The sequence below is a fragment of the Elephas maximus genome, chromosome 25, assembly GCF_024166365.1.
Source record: "Elephas maximus indicus isolate mEleMax1 chromosome 25, mEleMax1 primary haplotype, whole genome shotgun sequence".
NCBI classification, from domain to species: Eukaryota; Metazoa; Chordata; class Mammalia; order Proboscidea; family Elephantidae; genus Elephas; species Elephas maximus.
In genome coordinates, this window is record NC_064843.1 from 20046896 (window position 1) to 20074721 (window position 27826).

Consider the following 27826-nt stretch of genomic DNA (forward strand, 5'->3'; position numbering starts at 1 on the left):
TGCCTGATGCCACATCACAACCGTGAACCAGACAGAGAAGGTCCTGTTGCAGGGCCTGATGGTGTAGCTCCTGGAGATAAGCGACCAACAAGTGACTATATGATTAAATCTGGGCCCAGTGCTAGCGAGAGGAGTACAGATAAAACCGGGGTGGGGCGGGGGTGAGGAGGTAACGCCGCCGGGGGCATGACGAGGGAGCAGGTGATATTAGAACTGAGACTCAGGGAACAAGGGCTTGGAACCAGAGCTACTGTGATTTCCCGTCCTCCTCTTGAGTCCAGCTGTGGTCCACAAGGGTGGAAGAAGGGCCCCTCCTCGGGGCTGATTTTCCACTAAGATGCTGATGACGCATATGGCTTTGGAGCCAGGGTGCCTGGGGCGAGTCCCAGCTCTGCTGCTTCCCTGACGTGTGATCTTGGGAAGGGACTTAACCTCTCTGTGCCTCAGTTCCCAAATCTGTAAAATGGGTGGCTATTACATAGGTGTGCAGTTGGCAGGGTGAAATGAATTCTGCTTCACAATAAGTGAGTGACCTGAGACATAGCTGCAGCTCTGTCCAGGGGACTGCGGTTAAAATGTCCCTGTGTTGGGGAGTGGCGAGAGGCTAAGTAATCCTGACGGCATCCATTTCCTGGAAAGGCCATGGTTAAGGAATGGGGAGATGCAGGATATACTGTAGGGGAGGAAAGCAATGATGTGTATGGTAGGATGCCATGTATATGGTGGGATTCAAACCCACAAATGACTCCCTACCTGTAGGAATTTTCCACCATGCAGGGGGTCCCAGGCTGACCCTCAGGCAGACTGGAGGCTGAGGTGGGTGTGTGGCCCTCTGCCCTGTGGCTGAGTCCATTCAGCCTGGGGATACCTGGGCCAGCTGTTTAAAGAAGATGGAGGGAGAGAAGGGAAGGAGAGGGGAGGAGAGGAAAGGGGACGGGAGGGGAGAGGAAGGAAAAGGCTGGTGGTGCCCAGAGGCGCGGGACCTGATGGTCCTGGAGGTTCTTGGCTAGTTCTGGGCAAACACTGGATGTCTTCCCAACAAATCGCAGGCCCGTCACTGCCCTGCCCAGCTTCTGGGCACCCTCACCACCTTTGTGTGGCCTCAGGGGATGGGGAAGGTTGGCTTAACTTCATGGGAGCAGGGACCACTGAATCCCAGCAGATTGGTGGGTAGAGAAACTAGAGCTGGGACAGGAGAAGGAAGGCCAAGGGCCTGCGGGAGACACCTGCCCTGAAGAGGGAATCAGGGCAGGCTCCCTGGAGGAGAAGGAGGTCTCAGCTGAGACCTGCAGGATGAGCAGGGCAGAAAATGTTCCAGGCACAAGGCACAACCTGTGCAAAGGCCCAGAGGCCAGGGAGAGGCTGTGGTCTGGTCAGAGGAGCAGAGGTCAGGGGAGAGCAGTGGCCGGGTGGGGTCACAAGATGAGGAAGGGAAGGTTTGGGCTTGTCCTGAGGGCAGTGGGACCCTGGAGGTCTGAGCAGGGGAAGGACAGGGTCCCATGCATCGTCTCTCAAAGCCAGAGGCACATCTGCTTCTTCTGTCTCTAAATCTCCCTCTGTCTGTCTGGTTTCCCCTTTTTCCATCTCTATTTCTATCTGCTTTTTTTGGTCTGCCTTTCTCTCTTTCTGCTGTGTGTCTCTGCCTTGCCCCCTCCCACCGCCCACCCGATGAAATACGCATACCCTCACCTCCCTTCTCCTTCCCCCACCTAAAGGAAATGTTCCCACCACCAGCCTCTTTCTCAGGCTCCAGGAGTCCAGCCCCGGCCTGGCCCCACTGGCCTCAGTCCCCGGAAGGAAACCGCAGGTTTTCACTTTCTCCACGTGGCAGGAGATGCTGGGGCCTCCACAGAAAGATGCCAGTGAAGCCCCAACCCCTGCCCCACCTCAGCTCCTCCTAGCCCCTGGATCTCCCAGGAGAGGGGTCTTCCCAGAGCAGGAGAGGGTGGGAGCAGGAATAAGGAGGGCAGGGGCCCGAGAGGCCTGTCTGGTCCCTGTTTGGTCCCCAATCTCTGCACCTGCATAGTGCAGGCATATATTTAAAAAAAACAGTTGACATCAAGTTGATTCGACTCATAGTGACCCCATGTGTATCAGAGTAGAGCTGTGCTCCACAGGGTTTTCAGTGGCCAGTTTTTCAGAAATAGATCGCCAGGCCTCCCTTCCGAGGTATCTCTTAGTGAACTTGAACCTCCAACCTTTTGGTTATCAGCCAAGTACATTAACCATTTGTACCACCTCAGTAAATGTTGGTTGGATGGATGGATGAATGGATGGACGGACGGACGGATGGGATGGGTGGGATGGGTGGGATGGGTGGGATGGGTGGGTGGGTGGGTGGGTGGGTGGATGGATGGATGGATGGATGGATGGATGGATGGATGGATGGATGGATGGATGGATGGATGGATGGATGGATGGGGGATTAGAACTTAATTCTGAAAATACCGGTCTTGGAGGAAAATTACTGGGTCACCCTGATTCTGGCCTCAGAGTCATCCAGGCCAACTCTACCTCCTCCCTTCTCCAAGCTCCCTCAAGTCCAAGGATCACAGGGAAAAGGGGTCTCCTCAAAGCAGGGTAGAGAAGAGTAGGTTGCAAAGGGCAGGAGAGAGGGCCTACCTTCTAGGGAGGAGATGACATGTGGGTTTGGACAAACAAATCACAGCCTCCGTGGAATCTGGCTTCACACAACCCTGGAGCCAGACTGCCTTGGTTCAAATCCCAGCTCCATTACTTCTTGGCTGTGTGATCTTGGGCATGTTGTTTACCTCTCTGTGCCTTCACGTCCTCATTTGCCAAATGGGGTGATACAAGTACATCACCACTATCTGTTCCCAATTTTTTCATCACTCTTAACAGAAACCCAACCCAGTGCTGTCTAGTCAATTCCAACTCATAGCTACCCTATAGAACAGAGTAGAACTGCTGCATAGGGTTTCCGAGGAGAAGCTGGTGGATTTGAACTGCTGACCTTTTGGTTAGCAGCTGAGCTCTTAACCACTGCACCACCAGGGCTCCAGCAGAAACCCAGTGCCCTTTAATCAACAGCTTTCCATTTCCCCCTCCCACCGCCCCTGGTAACCACTAATAAACTTTGGTCTCTGTGCATTTGCCTATTCTAGATATTTCCTATAAGTGGGGTCGTACAATATTTGTCCCTTTGAATCTGAATTATTTCACCCAGCTAAGATTTTCAGATTCACTTATGTCGTGGCGTGTACCACAACTTCATTTCCATTTATGACTGAATAACATTCCATTGTTTGAATATACAAAGTCCCTGCATGGCACCAATGGTTTGCACTCGTCTACTAACCTAAAGGTTGGCAGTTTAATCCCACCCAGTGGCACTGCACAAGAAAGGCCTGGCAATCTGCTCCCATAAAGATTACAGCCAAGAAAAACTCTGTGGAACAGTTCTACTCTACAACACACGGGGTCGCCATGAGTTGGAATTGACACAATGGCAACAGGTTTGGTGCTTGTTTGTTTTTGTATGAACATACCATATTTTATTTATCCATTCATCTGCTGATGGACACTGGGGTTGTTTCCACATTTTGGCTAATGCTGTGAACACTGGTGTACAAGTATCTGTTTGAGTCCCTGCTTTCAAGTCTTTTGAGTATATACCTAGGAGTGGAATTGCTGGGTCATACGAAGAATTGTGGTGTTGGCAAAGAATATTCAATATACCATGGACTGCCAAAAGAACGAACAAACCTGTCTTGGAAGAAGTACAACCAGAATGTTCCTTAGAAGCAAGAACGGCGAGATTTTGTCTCACATATTGTGGACGTGTTATTAGGAGGGATCAGTCCCTGGAGAAGGACATCATGCTTGGTAAAGTAAAGGGTCAGCGAAAAAGAGGAAGAGCTTCAACGATATGGATTGACACAGTGGCTGCAACAATGGGCTCAAGCATAGCAACAATTGTGAGGATGGGTCACTATGAGTTGGAGCCAACTGGATGGCACCTAACAACAACAACATGGTAACTCCAAGGAGCTCTGATGACACAATTGTTAAGCACTCGGCTGCTAACCGAAAGGTCTTCTGTTCTAACCCACCAGTGGCTTTGTGAGAGATAAGACCTGGTGATCTGCTCCTGTAAAGATTCCAGCCAAGAAAACCCTATGGGGCAGTTCTACTCTGTCTTATAGGGTTGCTATGAGTCAGAACGGACTCGACAGCACACAACACGATAACTCTATGTTTAACTTTTTGAGACACTTCCAAACTGTCTTCCACAGTGGCTGCACGGTTTTACATTCCCACCAGCAATGGGTGAGGGCTCTGATTTCTCTACCTTCTCACTACCTTGTTTTCTGTTTTTCTGAGGCTAGCTTTCCTAAGGGGGTGGGGAGGGCTGAAGTGGGATCTCATTATGGTCAGAGTCTGCTTTTTAACAAGACCCCCAGGTGATTCAGGTGCACATTAAAGATTGAGCAGCACCAGTTTTGGTCTAGAAACATCCAGAAACACTTTTGTATCCTACAAGGGGAAAGAGAGGACTGAACTACTATTTCTGTCTGTTTTCATGGAGCTCTCAAAAACCTTCCAACACATCCCATTTTATTGGAAGAACAAAGAAAGAAAAGGCTAACACATACACGTGTGTGCACACACGTATGCACACGCACGCGCACACACACACAAACACCCCACTGGTGATGTCATTCACCATTTAAAGATAGATAAAGATAGATAGCAGGCACATATTTCTTTTATGAACACCATTTCCTACCAAAACATGTACAAGGCTTCCCGCAAGTTCTCCCAAGATTTACAAGCTCTGGGGGTCACCGCAGCCCAGAGGTTAGAGGTGATGCTTCTGGCCCTTAAATAACAGTCGCAGCAGTGAAACTCTTTGACAACACGAGCACCGTTATGGTTTCCACTGCCTGGGAGAAGACCCATCAGAGGGAGCCTGTCACTTTTGAAGGAGAGCGGAGCCTACTGCAGCTTCACCTATGCGGCCCTTCACTTTGATTACTAGGCTCACCAAGGGGCTGGCTTCCTCCATCATAAATCCATCTTCTTTATCAGCTCAAAATCAGCTAGAAAGATTGGTTCTTCTCTGCACAAGAGTTTTGGTCTTAATTGTCCCCTCACCTCCAGCTCTCATACTTAAAAAGCTCAAGACTAAGCAACAGAAACATGTAATTTCATTGCACACGCCGCTTAAGAAAACAGAAATGGTTCAAATTCCACACCTCCTTGAGAGATGATTTTGGAGGCACTGGGTCCCTCCCTGGAAGGCGTTGCTGCCAAGCCGAGGGGAAGGACGTTTATCTTGGCCTCCAATGCCTTTCCCCTGACCTCTGACCTCTGGCTTTACCCTTTCCCTGGATTCTATCTCCCCAGATCTCATGGGCCCATCTCTAAGCCTTAGTCTGCCCACACAGGAAGGAAAAGGAGTTCACAGCATAAATATTTAGCCTTAAGGTCTTGGATCGTGTTTTTGGAGGCTCAGCTGACCTCACACAACTTCTCCTAAAGGCATCATCTTGGTTCTTCTTGCCCGTCCTGTCGTACCATTTCCCCAGCTCCATAGTCCAGGGCAGTTGTGGTGGTGCCTAGAGGTGGCTTAGTAGTGGCAGGTAAATTTGGCACCCCCGTAATCTCCAGCACCACTCCCAAAGCCACCTCAATAAACATACAACTCAAGTTAAAGCAGCTCACCTGCTTAGCAGGTGTCTCCAGCAGCTTCCGTCCTTCCATTCAGACCGCTGCCCACAAGCCCTTCCAATGTATACAACCTGGGGCCACCACTGCACACAGATTCGACCTCCTTCACAGCAGAGGCTAGCCACCAGGGCTGAGTCAGACCTGAGTCTGTATCCAGCCACTTCTTAGCTGAGTGAGCATCGGCAAGGTGCCTGGCCTCTCTTAGCCTCCATTCCTACCCTGTAAAATGAGAATAAAGCAGTGCGTCTCATCTGGGGGCAATTTTGCCCCTATGGAACATCCTGCAATGTCTGGAGACATTTTTAATTGTCACAACTGAGGGAGGGATGCTACTGGCTCCTAGTGGGTAGAGGCCAGAGATGCTGCTCAACACCCTGCAATGCACAGGACAGCCCCCTGCAACAAAGAATGATCTGGATCAAAATGTCAATAGTGCTGCAGTGGAGGACCCTGGGGGTAAAGTGGTGCTGACCTCAGAGGGTTGTTGTGACAATAAAGATCGTGAAGCAGCTAACGCTGGTCTGTCACAAGGAAAATGCTCAACCATGGCTGCTGCTGTTTTTATTATTATTAGCATTCTCTCCAAAGCCATCTGGTAGCACAACTCCAAGATGCATCCTTCGTGATGTTGTCTACATGAATGGCGCCCTCTGGAGTTGTGCAAAGAGGCCTTCCCGCCATCACCATTTCCACGTTCCACCACAGCCTCATGGTTTCTTTCAGAAGCCTGCAGCCACCTCCTCACTGGTCTCCCTGCTTCCCTGGTTGCCACCCTGCATGGCCTCCTCCAGATTCAGCCATAGGGAATCTCCAGTGTTGTTGTTGTTAGGTGCTGTTGAGTTGATTTGACTTGTAATGACCCCATGTGACAGAGTAGAACTTCCCCATAGGGTTTTCTTGGCTGTAATCTTTACAGGAGCAGATCACCAGGTCTTTCCCCGCAAAGCCAGTGGTGTGTTTGAATCACTGACCTTTTCGTTAGCAGCTGAGTGCTTATCGTTATGCCACCAGGGCTCCTTAAGTCTCTGATAACCAGTGTTTTTTGAGCACTAGATGGGTGCAGAATCTGTGCTGAGGGATTTACGTACCTTATCTTAACTCTCAGAACGACCTTGCAAGGCACAGACCAAGATTGTCTCCATTTTAGAGGAATGGAAACTGAGGCTCAGAGAAGTGCAGTAACTGGTGGAATGTCACACCGCAAGTAAGTGGCAGAGCTGGGATTTGAAACCAGGTCTGTGAGTCCAAACACTTTAATTGACATGTTAGTCAGCATCTCTGCACTTCCTAAAACAGTGGGTATGCTTCAGGATAACGGGGGGACGGGAGGGAAGAGAGAGGAGGCTGATAAAATGCAAAAGCCACATCTATGGTAGACTCTAGGAATCTGGATTTTGACATACTACCCCCAGGCCCCACTGAAGGTGCTTCTGATGCAGATGGTCAGTGGACAACACTTGGAAAAAGACCCTCAGGTCCTGTTGCTCCTCTTCCTAAAACGGTCAATGGCTCTCTTTTCCCCTCAGAACTGAGTCCAAAGCCCCCTGCGTACAGTGCCCTTTCTCTTATTCACTCTGGTTTTTGAGTTTGTGTTCTTTGTGTCAGAGTCTAACTCACCTCTGGGCATTTGTTGTTGGTTTTATTTTGTTCTTGTTTCGAGACTTTGGAGACGCCATGTATTACAGAGTAGAACTGCTCCATAGGGTTTCCTTAGCTCTATTAATCTTTACAGAAGCAGATTGACAGGACTGTTTCTTCCGTGGTGCCGCTGGGTGGGTTTGAACTGCCAACCTTTTGGTTGCCAGCTGAACACAAACCATTTGCGCCACCCAGGGACCTTTCACCTCTGGGCATTTGCGCATGCTGCACCCCTGCCTCTAACGTCCTGCAAGCCTTCCTTCTTCCTTTGTCTGGTTGGTTCCCATAGGCGCTGAGCTGGGAACCAGGCCTCCGGGTTTTAGCCTCATTGGGCATATCGTTTGCCCTCTTGGGCCTCAGTTTCTCCACTTGCTGGCTCTGTGGACAGGGACGGCAAGAGCAGGCTCCGGCCATCAAAGCCAGGCGATTGGGCGGCCTCATTTGGCTTGTTTTCCTGGCAGGTGCTAAGCACTAAGTCACGCTGCTGGGAAGTCCAGCCCCAGCGCCTTGGCTGCACTTCCTTTGGCCATATCAATGTTTCCCCACCTTATCTCCAACCAGCTCACTCATAGTATTTAGACGCCTGGCCCCCAGTTGAGAAACCCAGTGACTCAGTGAGAGAGCAGCTACAGCTGGCTCCTGAACCCCAAGCTCTCCACTCCCAAAAGGAACACATCCTTCCCGAAAGAGAAATGTATTTCTCCTACCAAGAGCTCTTCTGGCAGGCATGAGGAAACTGAGGCCCAGAGAGGAGAAGCAACTTGCCTAAAGCCACACTGCCAGGCAGTGGAACGTATGCATTAAATATTTACTGAGCACCTACTGTATACAAGTCCCTGTGGCAGGTTCAGGGAAGACAGTGGTAAACAGGACAGAGAATGGATCTCCTTGTTGGGATTTTAGTCATGGCCAAAGACTCTTTTTTTTTTTTTAATTTCCTTCTTACATTTAGATCTTTGTGTGTGTGTCTGTGTAGTGAAAATATACACAATAAAACATACACCCATTTAACAATTTCCACATGTATAATTTGGTGATACATTTGATCTTTACCATACTTGAGCTACAATTATGTACATGGTTTGAGATAGGAAATCTAACTTTATTTTCTTCCAGTTATTCCAATGCCATATATTTTATAGACTACCCTTTTTCCTTTTATTTCTTTTTTAAAAAAATAATTTATTTTATTTTTGTTGTGTATGCACAAAGTATACACACATCAATTTAGTTATTTCTACATGTACAATTCAGTGACATGGATTACATTCTTCGAGTTGTGCAGCCATTCTCACCCTCCTTTTCTGAGTTGTTCCTTCCCAATTAACATAAACTTACTGCCCCTTAAGTTTCAAGTTGCTGTTGTCAATTTGATCCCAAATAGAGAGATCTTAAAAGAGCACAATGCTCAAGGCAGACCTTTTTTTACTAGTTAAGCTAAACTATTGTTTGGTTTTGAGAAGACTTCCGAGGATATTTTTGGTCTAAAGTTTGAAGATTATCTCTGGGCAATAGTTTTGGGGGTTCATCCAGCCTCCGTGGCCCAGAAAGTCTGGAGTCCATGAGAATTTGAAATTCTGTTCTACATTTTCCCTGCTTTGATCAGGATTCATCTATAAAATCTTTGATCGAAATGTTCAGCAGTTGATGGCCAAAGACTCTTGATCATATTAAAGAGTAGCACTTACAAAGCTCTTATCATGTGCTGGGCATCACTCAAAATGCTTTACATGGATCATTTAATCCTCATAATAACCCAATGTGAACACAACTGTCATTTTACAGGCAAGGAAACTGAGGCACAGTGAGGTTAAGAAACTTACCCAAGGTCACACAGCTAGTTAGTGGGCTGAATGGTGGCCTTCAAAGACATCAGATCCTAATCCCTGGAGATATTTTTCCCATGAAGATAAGACCTGGCGATCTGCTTCCATAGAGATTACAGCCAAGAAAACCCTATGGGGCAGTTCTACTCTGTTACACAGGGTCTCCATGAGTTGGAATGGACTCGACAGCACCCAACACCACCCTCGACAACAAGCCCTGGAGCCTGTGAATGTTACCATATATAGTAAAGTCTTAGCAGACATGGTTAAGTAAAGAATCTTGAGATGAGGCAATCATCCTAGATCATCCCCCCCCCCAAAAAACAAATCCACTGCTGTTGAGTCAATTCCGACTCACAGCAACCCTATAGGACAGAGTAGAACTGCCCCATAGGGTTTCCAAGGAGCGGCTGGTGAAGTCGAACTTCCTGCCTTTTGATTAGCAGCTGAATGGTAAACCACTGCACCACCAGGGCTCCAGGTGGGCCCTAAGTGCCATCACATCTGTCCTTATAAGAGGAAAGCAAAGGGGTATTAGACAGACACACAGAAAAGACGAAGGCAATGTGAAGACTGAGGCAGAAATTCTAGAGATATAGCCGCAAGGGAATGCCCCAGCCACCAAAAGCTGGAAGGGGCAAGGAAGGGATTCTTCCCTGGAGCCTCTCAGGGGAACATGGCCCTGCTAACACCTTGATTTTGGCCCAGTGAAACTGAGGTTTTAACTTCTGGACTGAGAGGGTAAGTTTTCCTTGTTTTAAGGCACCAAATTTGAGGTAATTTGTTAAGGCAGCCACAGGAAACTATTACAGCTAGTAAATGGCCAACCCTGGCAGCCTTATCATTTTCAGCCTTACGGATATGTTTTACTTTGCTCCTTTGGCCTGTGTAAGTCCTAACCCTACAAGAAGGTAGGTAAGATTACTCAAAACAAACTCTTACTTTTTCCTTTTTTCTGCTGGGTGGGAGGCAGACGTGAAGGCAGGAGCTGGAGCAGCCACCTTACACCCAGAGATTGAGGCTGCGTGTCGTGAATGGCTGAGCTGCCTCACCAGCCCTGGACCAGTGACCTTTAAATTGTTGTGTGAGTGTCAGAAATATACTTCCAAAATTTTTTTTTTTAAAAAAGGAAAAAGACCTCATTATCTGTGTTCCCCCCAGAAATACCTGTGCTGACAATGAGTTAAGAGTTCATAGATTACCTTCAAATTTTATGGGGAGTGAAATGAGAAGCATCTGTTCAACAACCACATTTTTGTTAGATTCTTTATGTAAGAAGCCCTCATTGCCATCCTCCTTGGAGTCAAGGTCAGGAAAATATTTGTGTCTCCAGACAAACCTGTGTATATTATATCCTCTTTCTTTTCTTTTTTAAATATCCAGTGAATAGGCTGATGCAACTCAACACATTTCCCTCTTCACCTTAGCTGCCAAGAAGCTCAGCTGAAGTTGCTTGGTTCATCTCAGACGCCTGGTAACATCTGTAGTATGCGCCATTGAATTCAGGTTGATCACTTAATATTTCCAGTTGTCCCGGAGAACTTGGTACAATCGACCAAGGTTCAAATTCATCTCTCACTTTGACACACATGGGCTCGCCATGAATCAGAAGTAACTTGACAGTAACTGGCTTTATTAAGAGACTCTCCTTCTGCCAGGGTTGCTGAGCTGGTAGGATGTAAGAGCTACTGAGGGTCATCTTGACCCCACATGGGGAGAGGTTGCCTGAGGGCGAAGCCAACACAGAGGAAAGCAGAGCTGAGAGATGGAGAGACATGAGACCTGACAACATCATTGGAGCCCCTGGATCCAGTATACCCGAAGCTGGGTTTCTGTCCTCCCTGCCACCTTATGCCCCTCGCTCCCTGAAACCAGGAATCCACCTCTGCTTGACCTAAAAAATTCCCTTTGTGAGGGGCTGAAGCCAATTTGAGTTAAGTTTCTATTACTTGCAACCAAAAGCATTATTTGTAAGCTAATAACTTTCATATGAATGCTTTATTGAAGAGGTAGAGAAGAGTTTTCTTTTGGGGATTGTCTTAGTCTCCTTGTGCTGCTGTAACAAAAACAACACAAGTGGATGGCTTTAAAGAACAGACATTTATTTACTCACGTTCTGGAGGCTAAAAGTCCAAATCAGGGTCTTGATGGTAGCCTTGAGCCTTTCTTGGTTGAATCTCACCTGACATCTGCTTCCCCAGTATATTCATGCATCTGTGCCCAATCTGTTCTTTTTATAACTCAGAAGTGATTAGGTTTAGAACACATTCTACACCAATAGGGCCTCATTAACCTAACAAAGAAAACCTTGTTTCCAAACAGAATCATGTATCCACAGGTATAGGAGTTAGGATCCCAACACATATTTTCAGGGGACACAATTCAATCCATAACAGGGATCAAATGCCACAGGTCAACTGGAGTGTAGGAGCCGCTGAATCTTGTCCCATCGATAGGAATAGGGACACACGGTTGACAGGAGTAGAGAAAAGCCAGGCTTCGGAATCTGGGATCCTGGGGGTCTGATGCTGGCTTCACTGATTACAAGTTCCTCAACTTTGTTAAAAGGAGTCACGATTCCTCCTGCCCAGGGTGGTCATGAGGATTCAAGGAGCTCACACCTCGATAATGCTTTGTGCAGAGCGAGAGCTCACGAAATGGCATTTCCTAAACTTGCCCTTTCTTCCTGGAGTGCATCTTCCCTGTGATCAAGATGGCGCCATCCTGGAGAGGAGCAGGGGAGGGAGGGAAACCGAACAACCAAGCTTTTACCTGAAACACCCAAGCGAAGCTGGCCTTACCTAAATAAACCAAATTCATTGCCCTCGATTCGATTCCAACTTATAGTGACCCTAGAGGACAGAGTAGAACTGCCTCATAGGGTTTCTAAGGCCGTAATCTTGGCAAAAGCAGACCACCACATCTTTCTCCCGCAGAGTGGCTGGTGAGTTTGAACTGCTGACCTTTTGGTCAGCAGCCAAGCACTTAACCACTGCACCACCAGGGCTCTTCCCTTAGCTAAACAGACAGCTTAAATGATTAGCCAGGCTTAGGAGTTTGTATTCCTCCCATGTGAGGGCTTAAGACCAAGGGCAGACCAGGGACAGAGAACAGCAGCAGAGCATTTTGTGGTATTTTACTACATGCCAAGCACTGGTATCTGTGGGTCCTCCCAATGTACAGATGAGAAAACTGAGGCCCGAAAAGGTGAAGTGACTTGCTGAGGTCACACAGCTAGTAAGTAGCAAAGGTGGGATTTGAGCTTAGGCCCTCTGGTTCCAGAATAACCTTCACTTCTAATCATGGACCTTCATGGAAAGTGACCTTCATGGGAAATACAAAAGGTTCATTTTTCTTTGCATATCCAGATTCAGAGTGAGGAAACTTGCAACCCCAACACACCAGCACATCCAGGGAAACAAGGCCTTAATTTTTGCATGCAGAAAGGAGCATTCCAGGACTTACAAACTAGCCGTCCTCGGGCTGTCTCCAGGTCTAGACATGTTTTATTTGGTCTACACCATGTTTTACATATTGGAAAAATAGACTCTCTGCCCCCTGGCTTCTCTTTTAAAAAGTAGGGCTGGAGCTGGATTTGAAGGGGTCTGTTCACTGCAGGGGAAGGAAGAGGAGGAGGCTTCAGCCCCTGAATGAGGCTCAGTCTGAGGTGGTTTCCCTGCCCCAGAGAGGCCCATCTAGGTTGGGGGCAGCCCAGGAACTAGTCTCTCATTCCTGCACAAAGCTCTCTCTGATCCCTGCCAACCTGGCGCCCTGGGAGGGGAGAAGCCACTGGGGCGTCTGGTTGGAGCCCAGATTCCACTTTCCCCGGGCTCTGTGGCCTTGGTGATCCCTGCCTCTCTCTGGGCTTCCCTTTGCTCATCTGCAAAATGGGCATGTGGAGGTCTCTGCCCAGCTTCCAAGCCTCCCACCCCCTCACTGATAGTCCTTTGGGGATACATCCTTGGCCCCCTCTGTTTGGCTGTCCATCAAAGTCAAGGGGTGGGCACAACACCCAAACTTGGCCCATCAGACTCTCTTGGAAGAATTAGACCCTTGAGAGGAAGTAACACCGAGATGGGAAACAGTTGGTTCCCTGAAGACCTGGCCTTTTGTTCCTGCTCCCTCTGTCCCTGGGTCCTGCTCCTCACTTCCCCGACTCTACCTTGTCCCTGCCTTTCTAATCCTGGCTGGTCAACTTTTCCTTTCAACCTCCACCCCCCTGCAGCTTGTTTTTTTTTTTTTTTTTTCCCAGCCAGGGTTGGCTTCCACTGTTTGCTACCCAAGTACCCTGCCTGATACGAGGGTGACAACTTTGCTTCTAAAGTTGGCGTTAGGGTCAAATTATATGCAATAGAGTGTGAGGTGGGTCTTTGTCAACACAAGGAATTGTCTAGGCACTGGCACATAGATGTCATGAACTTGGATGTTGGAATCAGAATTTGATACCTGGATCCACCCCTTTCTCGCTGTGTGACCTTGGGCTACTTGCTTTCCCTCTTTGAGCCTCAGTTTCCCCACGTGGAAAATGGAGATACTACTGGTATCAGGATCAGCTACATAATTTGTGGGCCCACTGCAAAATGAAAATATGAGGCCCTTTGTTAAAAAAAAAAATTAAGACTTTCCAAAGTTGACAGCACAGCGTTAAACCAAGTGTGGGCCATTCTGACCTTTGAAGAAGGCAACACAGTATTTTCCTTTCCTGACACAATTTGTTTGTGGCTTTTAGGACCCAGACATGAACCAGACCTGGTCCCTGGAAGAGAGAAAGCCTTCTGAAGAAAGCAGGGCTAAGTTGGGGGCGGGGGGGTCCAGGCGGGATTGGAGAGAGCTGCCCTTTCCCAGGCAAAATGCCCCATTTTCTGACATTCTTCAGATCATCCGCATGACCCTCTAGCAGCCAGATCAGGGAGCGAAGGTTGGGACAGAATCAGAGGGTGGCCCAGATGTCTTATCTCTACTGGACAGTGGACATCTGGACACACTGAGACTGCTACAGGAGAACTTCTGGATGTCTTTACAGGGTGCCGCCCGTGGGAGAGCCTGAGTGCCTGTCTCACATGTGGACATCATTATCCAGTAGTTGAGGCTCAGAGAGGTGAAGTGACTTGTTTAAAGTCATGCAGCAAGTGTCAACATTGGAATTTGTACTTAGCTGTCAGTCCTCATATATTCCAGCCCTTTCACCACGGGCTCGAGCAGTCACCTCTGGGGTAGTCTGGCCTCTTCTTCACTCTGCCCTCAGTAGAGTCCTTTCAGTCCTCAAGGGCTGGGGAGAGTTTGGAATTTCTGCTACTTTTCAGAGCCTATCTTTTCCTGCAGGACACCATAACCAGAGAGTTGGATGCCCTTTTAGCCTGAAAAATGTAGAAAGCTTAAAGTTGTAATAAAAGTAAAAGTAATAAGAGGAAGTGACATTTAGTCCTCATCACAGCCATAACTGGAAGGTTGTCTTAGTTAGGAATGTTTTTGGCTGCAAGTAAGAAAATCTGACTCATGTTCTCTTAAATAACACAGACATTTGATTATCTCATAAAACAAGAAGTTTAGAGGGAGGCAGTTCCAGGCCTGGCTAATTCTGGTGACTCCGTTTTGGGGCTCTGCAATTCTCCTGGCCTTTCCCTCATCACAGCCCCCCACCAACACATCCTCACACAATGGCCCCAATAGGGAGGAAAAAAATTCCCCAGAAGCCCCCACCAGTTACTGGGAGGTAGCCACATGACCACCCCTGGACCAGCCACTAGCAAAGAGGGATTTCTCTGACTGGCTCAGACCAGTGGTGGTTCACTTTCTACAAGGAGGGTGGGGGCCACCTTCCCTAAACACAGGCATTTCTCCTGAACAAAATTGGGTTCTGTTAGCAAGGGAGAGAAACTAGGGCCCCTGTTACATTCTTCTCTCTTTGGCGTGAGCTGCTGAGTCTCCTTCCCTGGGGAGACTATGCCCTGGCATGAGGTGGGAAGAAAGATAACTACTTGGAAGGGATTCAGACTGAGGTGACACTGGTCACTGAAGCTAGGGGTGAGGAGGAGAAGTAACATTATTGAGCATCTACTGTGTACCAGGTCCTCTCATCACGTGTAATTCAGACCTCACAACAGCCCTGTGGAAGGGCTATTTCCATTTCTTCAGATGAGAAAACTGAGACCAAGCTCTGATCACACATAGAGTGCAGGGCAGAACTGGAATCAGAGTTGATTTCACTGACACTCACTGTGTGTCAGGCACGGGGGCAAGTCTGTCACCTAGATTAGGTGTCACCTCAGTCCCAACCCCATGAGGCTGTCTTTTCCCCATTCTATTGATGAGGAACCAGGGCTCAGAGAGGTGAAGCAGACTTCCCCAAGTCACACAGCAGAGCCAAGGTGGGAACACCACTGTCAGATGGCCACCCCATCTAAAGACCAAACCAAACCTGATGCTGCTGAGTGGATTCTGACTTGTAGTGACCCTACAGGACACAGTAGAACTGCCCCACAGGGTTTCTAAGGAGCACCTGGTAGTTTCAAAGTGCTGACCTTTTGGTTAGTAGCCAAATGTTTAACCACTGAGCCACCAGGGCCCTGGCCACGCCATACCCACCCACAACCCACTGCCGTCGAGTGCCCCAAATTTAGAGAAAATCCTTCAGGCTCCTTCAGCAGCCTTTTTGGGATAGTTGGGTCTGCCAGCAGATAAGCTGGTTAAGTAGGCAAGGGATTCAGGAAATTTGCTTCTGGCTGTTCTGAATCTGCTAAGGCCACATGAGGGTCATCCAGCTGCCCTGACAGCCAACGCTAAACAGACAGAGAAACGAAACTCTAACATGATAGCAGAGAATGTTAAGTACTGTCGGGAAAAAAATTAAATAAAACAGCATAAGGCAATGGAGAGTGATGGGGTAACCACTATAGAGTGAGGTGGTCAGGGAGGGCTTCTCTGAAGAGGTGGGTGACTGTTAAGCAGAGACAGAGGGCCCAGGATGTGAAGCGGTGAGCGAGGTGTACAAGCCTCTGAAGGAAGAGCGTTCCAGGCAGAGGGAACAGCAAGTGCGAAGGCCCTGAGGTGGGGCTGAGGTTGTTATGTTTGGGGAAGGATTGCGCGGGGGGGGGGGGGGCGGCAGGGTGGCGGCAGCAGAGTGGAGGACAGAGAAAATGAGCGGAGACAAGGACGGGGGTAAGGAGAGGCGCGTTGATCAGGATGGCCCTTGTAGGACCTTTGACAACTTGCTTCTGCTCTGAGTGAGGTGGGAGCCATGGAGGGTTCCGAGCAGGATTTAGTGACAGGATCTGACCTAGGTTCTAATGGGATCCTTCCACCTGTGGTGGGAAGAATGGACTGTAGAGGGAGAAGGCAGAACCCAGGGCACCAGGGAAGAGTAACAGCCACTCCAGGGCTCTGCTGGGAGGATGGAGTGAAACCTGCCTGAGCCTACCCAGCAGTGAGTGTAGACATAGTGCTGGAACCAGGCCTCCTGGGACTCAGCATCATGCTCCACCCATTGTGTCATCAAGCACTCAACAGTATGCAATTCCCTTTTACTGGTAAATTCTCACCAATGCCTCACCCCAGCACCCTGAGCTAAGTACAGCTCTGACCTGCCAGTTCCCAGGTAAGGAGGTTAACTAACCTGCTGGTCTCAAAGGGAGTACATGGGGGTAGGGGGTAGGGCAAGGAGCACACCTAGGTAAGGTCCACACCTCCCAACCGTGAGCCTGGGTTCTCATCAGCACCCAGGGCTGGTCTCTTGCAGAACTGCCAGCACAGGGGGCCGGCATCCAAGCACCAGGTAATGGTGACAATGGCCACCACATCCCAAACCCCTCCTATGCACCACATATAGACTGGGTGCTTGACTCTTATTCCTGCTGTCCCTTAAAGCAGTTGAGATTGGGGGGCAAAGGGGGGGAGGCACTCAGAGAGGAGACAGGGCCCAGCCATTGAGAGGCTGAGCTAGGACGCACCCAAAGCCTGGCCCTTCCTGTGCAGCCATGTGGTGCGCTTCCTTTTGCAAACTGTGGGTGAGCTGTGTGACCTTGGGGAAGTCACCCCTCTCTGGTCTTCAGCCCCCTCATCTGTGCACTAAGGGGCTTAGGCCTTTAGGACCCTCAGTCTCTGATGTTTCAGAACTATTATGTCAATAATGAAGCCAAGAATAAAGCTATGTATAGCTGACTAATAAAGACTTCCACTTTGAAGAAGATTAAGTGACCTGCCTTGAGCCACACACCTGGTGAGTGGAAGACACAGAAGGCTGTCCCTTAAGGGAAGGGGCCCTTGCTCATAAATACACTTCCTGCATCCTAGAATATAAAAATAGATACAACTAATATTTTTTGAGCCCCTGTTCTCTGCAGGTATTACCTCACCGATTCCTTACAACAGAAGGGACTACTGCAGGGTGGCTATGAGTCAGAATGGACTCAACAGGAAAGGGTTTTTAGTTTATAGACAGGGAAACTGAGGCACAGAGAAGTTAAGGAAGCACCCAAGTTTACACAGCCAGCAAGTGACAGAGCTGGGATGTGAACCCAGGCAGCCCCAGCTGCCGAGCTGCTCTCATAAGCCCTGCGCTACAGTTACTGAAGATACGAAGCCCTACCCGGCCCGGCCCAGCCCAGCAGAACAGAAAACTGCCTCTCTTAGGCATCGGGGCTGGAGATGGGATGAGGAGGGGGGCTGGGGTGCTGGAGTCTGTTTACGGGGCTGGGGGAGGGGCAGGGGAAAGAGGAATTCTCGGGGGGTAGGCAGGGGAGAAAGGCCCAGGCGTGGAGAGGTCGGGCGGGGGAGAGAGGCAGGCGGGGGAAGGAGGGGGTGGGGGGGAGAGCTCGGGGGCGGGGGGGAGGGGCCCGGGGGGCGGGGAGGGCGTCGGGGGAGGCGCGCGAGGGACCCGGGGCGGTGAGAGCTCCCGACCCGCCGGCCGTGCGGAGCCCCGCGCCCTGCGCCCGCCGACGACCATGCCCTGGGCTGCGCTCCTCGGCCTCCTGGCCGCGGTGCTGCTGCTGCTGCTGCTGAGCCGCCGGCGCACGCGGTGAGTCCCCCGGCCTGCGGGCCCCGTCTCCCCCTACCTGGCCGGCCTGCGCCCCGGGGCCGAAAACGGGGGCCGCTCTGGGCTTGCCTCGCCCGGGCAAGGAGTCGCGGGGCCAGCGGCAGGCCCGGAGCCCCGGCTTCAGACTCCCGGGCAGAAGGGGCACATTCCCACCCGCCACCCCCACGGGCCGGACCCTCGGAGATGGGCGTCTCAGGCCTCCGCAGAAGGGACGCCCTGGCTGACACCACTGACCCAAGAGTGCCCAGGCCGAGCCGCACCTGCAAAGAAGGCTCAACCGGCGCGCAGCGCGCCGGCTGGGGCCTGCGAGGGAGCCTGTGAGTGGGAAGTGGGTGCGTGTGACGCCCCGTGGAAGAAGCTTTCTCCTGCTCTTCAGCACTTACTCGGTGCCGTCTTGCTCTCGGCAGCCCTGTAGGGTGGCTTTGCTTCTCACCCCCGTTACACATATGGGAGAGTTGAGGCCAGGGAAGTTGGAGGCGCTGGGGGATGCCCTTCCTACCGAGCCACCTGCCGAGGGATCTTCGAGTCGGGTGGGTGACGGTGGGTAGGCTCAGTATTTCCATCTGCCAGAGGAGAAACTGAGTCCCAGAAAGGGATCTCCCCTCCCCTGAGATCCCACAGCCTGGAGAGGGTGGAACCAGGGCTAAACTCCTGCCTCCTGGCCCCCAAAGGTTTTCCCTTTCCACGGAGAACCTGTGATTTAGAAGGAAAAGTAAAACTCATGCACCTCACATCAGGGAGCTGTCAGTCAGTGTTTCTCCTTTTAGAAAAAAATATATTTTTTAATTGCACAAAGAATAGCTGAATACATTTGACTTAAAAAAATCATTAACTAGGTTACAGATAAGACCGCGGCCCCCCTAACCATGTCCCCCTGGTTTCTAGTCCGCTCCCCAAACTTCTCATGTTTATCAGTATGGGGGAAACTCTCCAGATTCTTAAAGAATAAACTTTTCCTTTTAGAATATAGTTTTAGAGTTACAGAAAAATTACAAGGATAGTACAGAAACTCACCCAGTTTCCCTCATTGTTATCATCTGACGACACCACGGCACGTTTGTCACCATTTAGACACCAACACTGGTGCACTACTAGGAAATAAACTCCAAACTGGGTTTGGATTTCACCAGTTTCTCCGTTAATGTCGTCCTTCTGTTCCATGACTCCATCCAGGCTGCCACCTTGCCTTTAGTTCCATCTCCTCAGATTCCCAGATATTTTAAAAATTACTCTTACTTACATAGACGTGAGCCTGTAGATAATACAAGGTGCTGTGTGTGTATGTGTATATATATATTTGTGTGTGCACGTATATGTGCGGTGTATATGTGTGTGTACGTGTGTGCATGTCAGTATAAAACAAAACGAACCTGTTGCTGTCGAGTCGATTCCGACTCACATCAACCCTACAGGACAGAGTAGGATTTCCAAGCAGCAGATGGTGAATTTGAACCTTTTGATTAGCAGCCGAGTTCTTAACCACTGCACCACCAGGGCTCCGTATGTCAGTGTGAGTGTGTGTGTGTGTGTTTAAATCAGAGTGTCTGAAAGTTCCAGAACATAGGGAACTTTTTTATTTTTAAACAAGGTTAGTTGAATTTTCAAACAATAAGCTCACTATATTTTTCTTCAACTTCCAGACGTTTTTTCCGGTGAAATTTAAAACCATGTATTCAATCACTTGAATGAAAAAAGAAAAGACAGTAAGTTTTTCTATGAAGAAAAGGGAAACCCTGGTGGCGTAGTGGTTAAGTGCTACGGCTGCTAAGTGAAAGATCAACAGTTCGAATCCGCCAGGCAGTCCTTGGAAACTCTATGGGGCAGTTCTACTCTGTCCTACAGGGTCGCTATGAGTCGGAATCGACTCCACGGCAACGGGTTTGGGTTTTTTTTTTTTTTAATGAAGAAAAGAATTATTTTTCCTAAGTCGGCAGGCTTCTTGGGCACTCTGTTTAGAGATGTTTCCAGACTGTATATTTGCGTTTTCCACTCCAGATTTTAGTTTTCACACCCATCCATATTGCTACATGGAGATCTGCTTCATTCTTTTCATCTTCTGTGTATTGTTGTTGTTAGCTGTGGTTGTGTTGGCCCCCGACTCCTGGCAACCCCACGCACCATGGAATGAAACACTGCCCAGTTCTATGCCATCCCCATGATCAGGTGCAGACTGGACCCCTCTGATCCATAGGGTTTTCATTAGCTGATTTTCGGTATAGGTTGCCAGGCCTTTCTTCCTAGTCTTAGCCTGGAAACTCTGTTGAAACCCATTTAACATCATAGCAACACTAACGCCACCCCTGACAGACGGTTGTACATGGGGTACATTGGCTGGGAACCAAACCTGGGGCTTCACGTGGAAGGCAAGAATTCTACCACGGAATGACCAATGTCCCCATCTCCTTAAAAGTATTCCAGAAATAAATTACAGAGTTTTTTTTCCCCACGTCCCTACTGATGGAGTTTTAGGCTGTTTCCAGTGTTTTTGCTGTTTGAGACAGTGTGCTGTGATCCTCCAGTGAGGGCGTCCTGGACTCTAAGTGACTAGCTGGAGGCAGCCATAAAGTATATGGATTCTGGGAGGCTGGGTATTGGGATGCCTGGCATTGTCACTATATGGGAATTCCTAGCCTGTGGGACTATGGACACATTGTATGGCATCTTTCTGTCTCCATTTCCCAATCTTTAAATGGGGATAATGATAATAATGGGTGAAAGTGGATTTGCTGGGTTAGAAGGAATACACATTTAACGTTATGCTAGCTAATTCTTGCCAATATCGATCCAGAAAACTCTTTTATCTTTGGGGTGAGTCTTTGATTTTTATACCTGTAGGTGGCTTGGGAGGTTCAGCAAACAGGCGTTGGGGAGGAGTGTGGGTATGGGGGTCACTGGCAGCTTGGAGGCAGTTGCATGAACCCTGGGGAGACCCTACAGGAACCCCAATTTAGAATGGAGTCCAGATGCACAATCTCATTTCCTCCCCCCACTTGGTGAGGGGCTAGTTTGGTTGCCTCCACTTTACAGAGGAGGAAACTGAGGCAGAGAGGCCAAGCAATGCACCCAAGGTCGACTTGTGTTAAAATCTGGGCTGCCAGAATTTTTAACTCCAGGAAGAATGAATTCTCGCTCTTCCCCTACGTTATATTGGTGGTCTGAACCCTCAAAAGGCTGAGGGCCATGTGCCCTTTAAGCAGTAAGAGTTGCGACTTTGACCAGAGGATTCTTAAAGAAGAGCAGATACTCGAGTGTTGGAAGAAAAGGTGGATGACCTGATGCTGTGTAGGCAGTGATCTGGAGTCTGGGTTGAAACAAGAAGGCACTGCGCCACCCATCTTGTCTCACTGCTTTCTCCTGACCAACGCTGGAGATCATTATCCTTGTCCCTGTTTTACAGCCGAGGCTTAGAAATGTTCAGTGACGTCACCAAAAACAAATTACGTCCTGTATCTAGCTGGTTCCAAATTCATGCTTTTCCCCAGTACAAAAACAGCACTTCAGTTGGTCAGCGATGCTGTCTTTACCTCCAGCATCGTTTTTTTTTACTTTTTAATTACGAAAAAGTTTAACTATTCAGAAAAATTAAAAAGTCCTATATTGAACCCCACATACCCATCACCTTGGCTTGACAGTTATTAATGTTTTTTTAAAAAATTACAGACCATGGTATGTTACCAACTGAATATTTCAGAATGTACATCAAGAAACAATGCCAATCACAATTCCATTATCGCACTTGAGAAAATGAAAAATAATTCTTAATATTATTTGGCCTTTAGTCCAAATTCGGAGCCCTGGTGGCTCAGTGGCTGAGAGCTCAGCTGCTAACCAAAAGGTCAGTAGTTCGAATCCACCAGCAGCTCCTTGGAAACCCTGTGGGGCAGTTCTGCTCTGTCCCATAGGGTCACTATGAGTCAGAATCAACTCAAAGGCAGTGGGTTTAGGTTAGTCCAAATTCAAAATTTTGCAATTGGGGCAAGAATTTTTAAGCCCAGCTCAGTAATTGCTGAACACCGAGGGTTTGGGGTGTGGGTGAGTGTTTTCTCCTGCAGCAGAGTGGTAAGGTCAAGGCCCTGGGCTGGGAGTTAGGTGTCTGGCTTCTGGGCTCATTGGGACTGATGATCTACCATGCGGGTATTGGAAACACCCTTCTTGCTTTGCAAGCCACAGTTTCCCCATCTGTATTCTGAGGTGGCTCATGTAGTTGGCCTCTCAGGCCCCAGTCCCTTGGCTAGGCTGAGTACATCTCTTTCCTCTTTGGGCTTGTATAGCTGCTGCAGGGAGCACTGGGGGAGGCCTCCTAGGTGGGAGGCCACCAGAAGCTACAGTGGAATCGGGTGAGGTTTCCTGGTGGCTAGGGAGCTGGTCTGGGGCCCTGTAAATGCTCCTGTAGGATATGCAAATTCTAGGTACAAATAAATCTGTCTCATTCCAACATGCCGTGGCCAGAGGTCACAAACTGGTGATCCATGACTGGATTCAGTCCCAGGTGGTCTGTTTGTGCCTCACTGTGCAAGGGGAGAAAATTGGGGAATTCCACATACGAAAATCCATATTTCCAGCTTCTCATGAAAAATTGGAAGGTCTAGCCACACTTGTGTGACACTCAGTAGTGGAGCCCTCTCTAGACCTTGCCACAGTCCCCACCACTCCCTATTGCCTTCCCAAGATGCTGCTGAGGGAGAGTTTCTATTTATCACTGTACCTGCTCTGCTGCTTTTTCTCATGTTGAGAAATAATTCTCAGACTCTGTCTATTTCCAAAACAGGAAAACAAAAAACTACAGCGGGAAGGCCACGTACTTTATTTTTTATGGGAGGCAGTGGGGTGGGGGGTTGGAAGAGGGTCAGTTAATGACAGACAGCCTGAGAGTTGACAGAGCCCTGGTGGATGAATGCGTTAAGCAGGTTAAACAGAAGCTCAGGTTGGTCCAGCTCAGCTGGGCAGAAACCAGCCCTTTTCTATTCCCCATTAAACCTTCCGCTAGCATGAGGGCCTGCCTTTGCACAGGCTCAACCCCGTTCCTTGTATTGAGTGGAAACTGCTGAACAAAGAGGTTGGGCACCAACATTGCATGGCTAAGTGATGCCAGCCTCTTCCATGGGCAATGTAGAACGTGGGCTATGTGTCAGGCACTTAATCTTTGTTAGCGCCCTTAACCCTCCTAGCAGCCCTGAGAGGCAGGTGTTTACTGAGTACCAGCTGTGTACATGATTCATTCTTCTGACAAATATTTATTAAGCACCTGCTATGGGAGCCTGGAAGCCCTGGTAGCATAGTGGTTAAGAGCTAAGGCTGCTGACCAAAAAGATTGGCAGTTCAAATCCACCAGCCCCTCCTTGGAAACCCTATAGGGCAGTTCTACTCTGTCCTATAGGGTTGCTATGAGTCGGAATCAACTCGAAGGCAATGGGTTTGGTCTTTTTGGTTAGGGGAGCCTGGGTGGTGTAATTGGTTTGCAATCGACCACTAATCTAAAGGTTGGTGGTTCAAACCCACCCAGTGGCTCTGCAAAAGAAAGTCTGGTGATGTACTTCCATTAAGATGGCAGCCAAGAAAACCCTACGGAGCAGTTCTGCTCTGTAATACATGGGCTTGCCGTGGGTCGGGATTGACTCGATCGCAACGGGTTTGGTGTTTTTCTATGCCAAGCACCATCCTAAGTGTTGGTGAACAGGAGTCCCTGCTCTCATGGAACTTCCATCAAGGGGCGCAACCCTACTCCTGGAGCACCACAGAGGCAGGGCACGAGGCAGGCGCTAGCGGGTGGGGTCTGTGACTGAGGAATGGGATTGTTGGAGGGAACCCATGGGAACCTAAGCTCAAGGGAGAATCAGAAGAGGCATCTGAACCAGGATGGGCAGGCAGTGGTTGGCTGTGCGGGCAGGAGCTGGCAGTGCTTCAAAACAGTGAGAGTGGCAGTGGGCGAGGCTGGAGACCGCAGGTCCCGAAATAGAGTCCCCTTCGCCCCCACTGGCCAGCGGTTGAGTCACCCTGGAATGTGGCTGGGGCCTGAGGACTCTGCCAGGCTGGCCACATCAGGCGTTTGGGCTCCTGGCTTCCTGTCTTTGTCTGGGCCTCCTTAGAAATTTTCTGGGAAAAGAGAGCTGCCAGAAATAATACCAGGCTCACCAAGGAACTCCGGCAGCAGTGGGATGAAGGGCGGGGAAAGGACACTCCTCCTCCCTCCACCAAAGCTGTTCTAGGGGAAAACCTCCGGCTCTGAACTGGGTTAGGTCGCTGAAATCGGTCTGGGTCTCAATTACCTCATCTGCAAAGTGGGGATGCAGATGGCCACTTGGGGGGGGGCACTGTAGCGTCAAGCGTGTGTTCTCTGCAGCCAGGCCAGCCTGAGCAGAATCGAGCTCCTTCCCGTGAGCCCTCAGGCCGGTGACTTAGCTCTCTGTGCCTCAGTTTCCTCCTCTGTAAATTGGGGCTCAGCTCCTTCTGTTTAGGGTTAGGGGAGGATTCACTGTGTTAGTCAGGTAAGGTGCTTCACACAGAGCCTCCCGCAGTCAGGGCTCATTAAGCGCTAGCACTTGGAAAACGCCAAGCATAGGGCCTGGTGTGCAGCTGGTGCTCAATAAATGGTACCTGAGAGTCTTTACTGGTCCTACTTCTCAGACCCACCCAGCTGCTCCCCAGTTACTGTCCTACACCCCCTTCATCCTCACTTCAGCCCAATGCAGTCAGTACTGTTGTTACTCCCATTTTACAGATGGGGAAAGTGAGGCCCAGAGAAGCTAAGTCACTTGCCTATGTCGCACAGCCAGCCAGAAGCATGGCTGGGATTTGAAGCCAGAGAGTGTGGTGCTCGAGTTTGGCTCACCATGCACTACTGCCTCAACTCACGGCTCCCATCCTGTCTTCCTGAGCTGGGAGAGGGCTGGTGTTCCCAAACAAGTTACCGCAGCTAACACACTGCCTGTATGACACATTTCCTTTAAATGGAACCTTTAGGAGAAGGTGCTCACAAAGAGAAGAGGGGACAGGAAGAACCCCAGCACCTTCCGTGGCATCTCTGTAGAAGCCCAGAGCTCCAACTTTGCAAGTGTCTGCTCCAGAGACGCTGGATGGAGATTGAATGATGAGGCCACAGACAGAGTGCAGAGCTTGGGGGAGAGGAGGAAGGTGGAGGAAGACACCTCCTGATGCCTTCAGACCTCATCTCTGGTTCCATTCTTTCCAGGTCTACCCCTGTCTGCCCTTTAGGTTATGTTGGGGGACAGCCAGGTCAAGAGGGCAGGAGGCAAGGGTGGAAATAGGTGGGGAGAGGGGAAGAGTGAAGAGAAGCTGGTGCTCCCCTGGACTGCTGGCTGTGGCACCAAATTCCCCTCTCCTGGAAGCGTGGGAGTTGGATGCTAGGCCTTGCTTACTGGGACCGTGGCCTCTGCCTCTGCCATCATTGCTGTCCTGGATGGTCACAGTAGCCTCCTGTGTCCCTTCTTCCTTGTTCCTCTCTCTGTTGTGACCTTTTAAGTGCATGATCGCATTGCGTCCCAACTTCTGCTTCAAGCCCTCCAATGGATCCCCACTGCACTTGGCATAAAAGCCAACTCCTCATCTTGCCTTCAGGCCTCTGTGGTCTGCGAGGTCATCTCCTACCTCTCACCCCACATTCTCCGCTCCAGCCACACCTGCCCGCCCAGATGTGCTGCCCCCTGCAGCCCTTTGCTGTTCCCTCTGCCTGAAACGCTCATCTCTCAGCTCTTCCACAGTGGTCTCTTCTCATTCTTCCAGGCCTTGCTCACATGGCACCTCCTTGGGGAGGCCCCCCCACCATCCTCTCGGAAGTAACCCCCTTCAGTGTCTCACAGCACCCTCCTTTACTTTCTCATCTTTTTTTAAAGTGAGATATAATTCACATACCACAAAATTCACCCCCCAAAAGTGTTCAATTCAGTAGGATTTTTTTTTTTTAGCATATTTATAAGATTACGTAGCCATCATCACTGTTTAATTCCAGAACAAAGAGAAACCCAACCCTATTAGTGATCACTCCCCATTCTCCTCTCCCTCCAGCCCCTGGCAACCATGAATCTACTTTCTGTGTTTATGGATTTGCCTATTCCGGACATTTTGTATAAATGGAATCATAATATATGTGGTCTTTTGTGCCTGGCTTCTTTTCCTTAGCATAATGTTTCCATATTGCCGTATGTGTCGGTACTTCATTCCTCTTTATGGCTAAGTAATATTCCACTGCATGGATAGAACAGGTTTTGTTTGTCTAGTCATGAGGTGATGGACATTAGGGTTGTTTCCACTTTTTGGCTATTATGAATAACGTTGCCATGAACATTTGTGTACAAGTCGTTGTAGGAACACATTTTCAATTCTTCTGGGTATATTGCTGGGTCATATGGTAACTCTATGTTTAACCTTTTGAGGGACCGCCAGACTGCTTTCAAAAGCTGTTGCACCATTTTACATTCCCACCATCCAATTTCTCCACATCCTTGACAACACTTGTTATTTTCTGTCTTTTTGGTTACAGCCATCTTAGTGGGTGTGAAGTGGTGTCTCATTGCAGTTTTGATTTGTTTTTCCCTAATGGAGCCCTGGACCCTCGTGACACAGTTTTAAGAGCTCAGCTTCTAACCAGAGGTCAGCAGTTCTAATCCACCAGCAGCTCCTTGGAAACCCTACAGGGAAGTTCTACTCCGTCCTATAGGGTCGCAACGAGTCGGAATCAACTCGATGGCAAGGGGTTTGGTTTGGTTTTAATGATGTTAAGCATCTTTTAAATGTGCTTATTGACTGTATATCTTCTGTGGAGAAATGACTAGTCAAATTTTCTGTCAATTTTTTAATTGGGTTATGTCTTTTTATTGTTGAACTCTACCACTCATCTGTCAATTTGTTGTACTGTGGAGGCTTGCATGTTGCTGTGATGCTGAAAGCCATGCCATCAGTATTTCAAATAGCAGCAGGGGCACCCATGGTGGACGAGTTTCAGTGAAGCTTCCAGGCTAAGACAGACTAAGAGGAAAGACCTGATGATCTACTTCTAAAACACATTGGCCAGTGAAAGCCTTATGGATAGCGGTAGAACGTTGTCTGATATAGTGCTGGAAGATGCAGTCCTCAGGTTGGAAGGCACTCAAAAGACAACTGGGGAAGAGCTGCCTCCTCAAAGTAGAGTTGACTTTAATGACGTGGATGGAGTAAAGCTTTTGGAACCTTCATTCGCTGATGTGGCATGACTCAAAATGAGAAGAACAGCTGCAAACATCCATTAATAATGGGAACGTGGAATGTATGAAATATGAATCAAGGAAAATTGGAAGTCAGACATGAGATGGATCCCTTGAAGATCAATATCCTAGGCATTACTGAGCTGAAATGGACTGGTATTGGCCATTTTGAATCAGATAATCATATGGTCTACTATCCTGGGAATGACAAATTGAAGAGGAATGGCATCAGATTCATTGTCAAAAAGAACATTGCAAGAGCTATCCTTAGGTATGATGCTATCAATGACAGGATAACATTCATACATCTACAAGGAAGACCAGTAAATATCACTATCATTCAAATTTATATTTTTAATGGCAAAGGTGAAGAAATTGTCGGTTTTTGCCAACTTCTGCAGTCTGAAATTGATCAAACATACAATCAAGATGTATTGATA

At 49.0% G+C, this 27826-nt stretch overlaps 1 protein-coding gene across 1 annotated transcript in view; it reads left to right on the plus strand.

Moving 5' to 3' along the window:
• The first annotated feature begins 18016 nt into the window (after window positions 1-18016).
• PTGIS (prostaglandin I2 synthase) overlaps window positions 18017-27826 on the plus strand; it is a 52192-nt gene continuing 42382 nt past the window's right edge. The window contains exon 1 of the mRNA XM_049868925.1: window positions 18017-18171. Within this exon, the coding sequence (XP_049724882.1) occupies window positions 18098-18171 (74 nt within the window). The 5' untranslated portion in view covers window positions 18017-18097. The remainder of the gene's footprint in view (window positions 18172-27826) is intronic.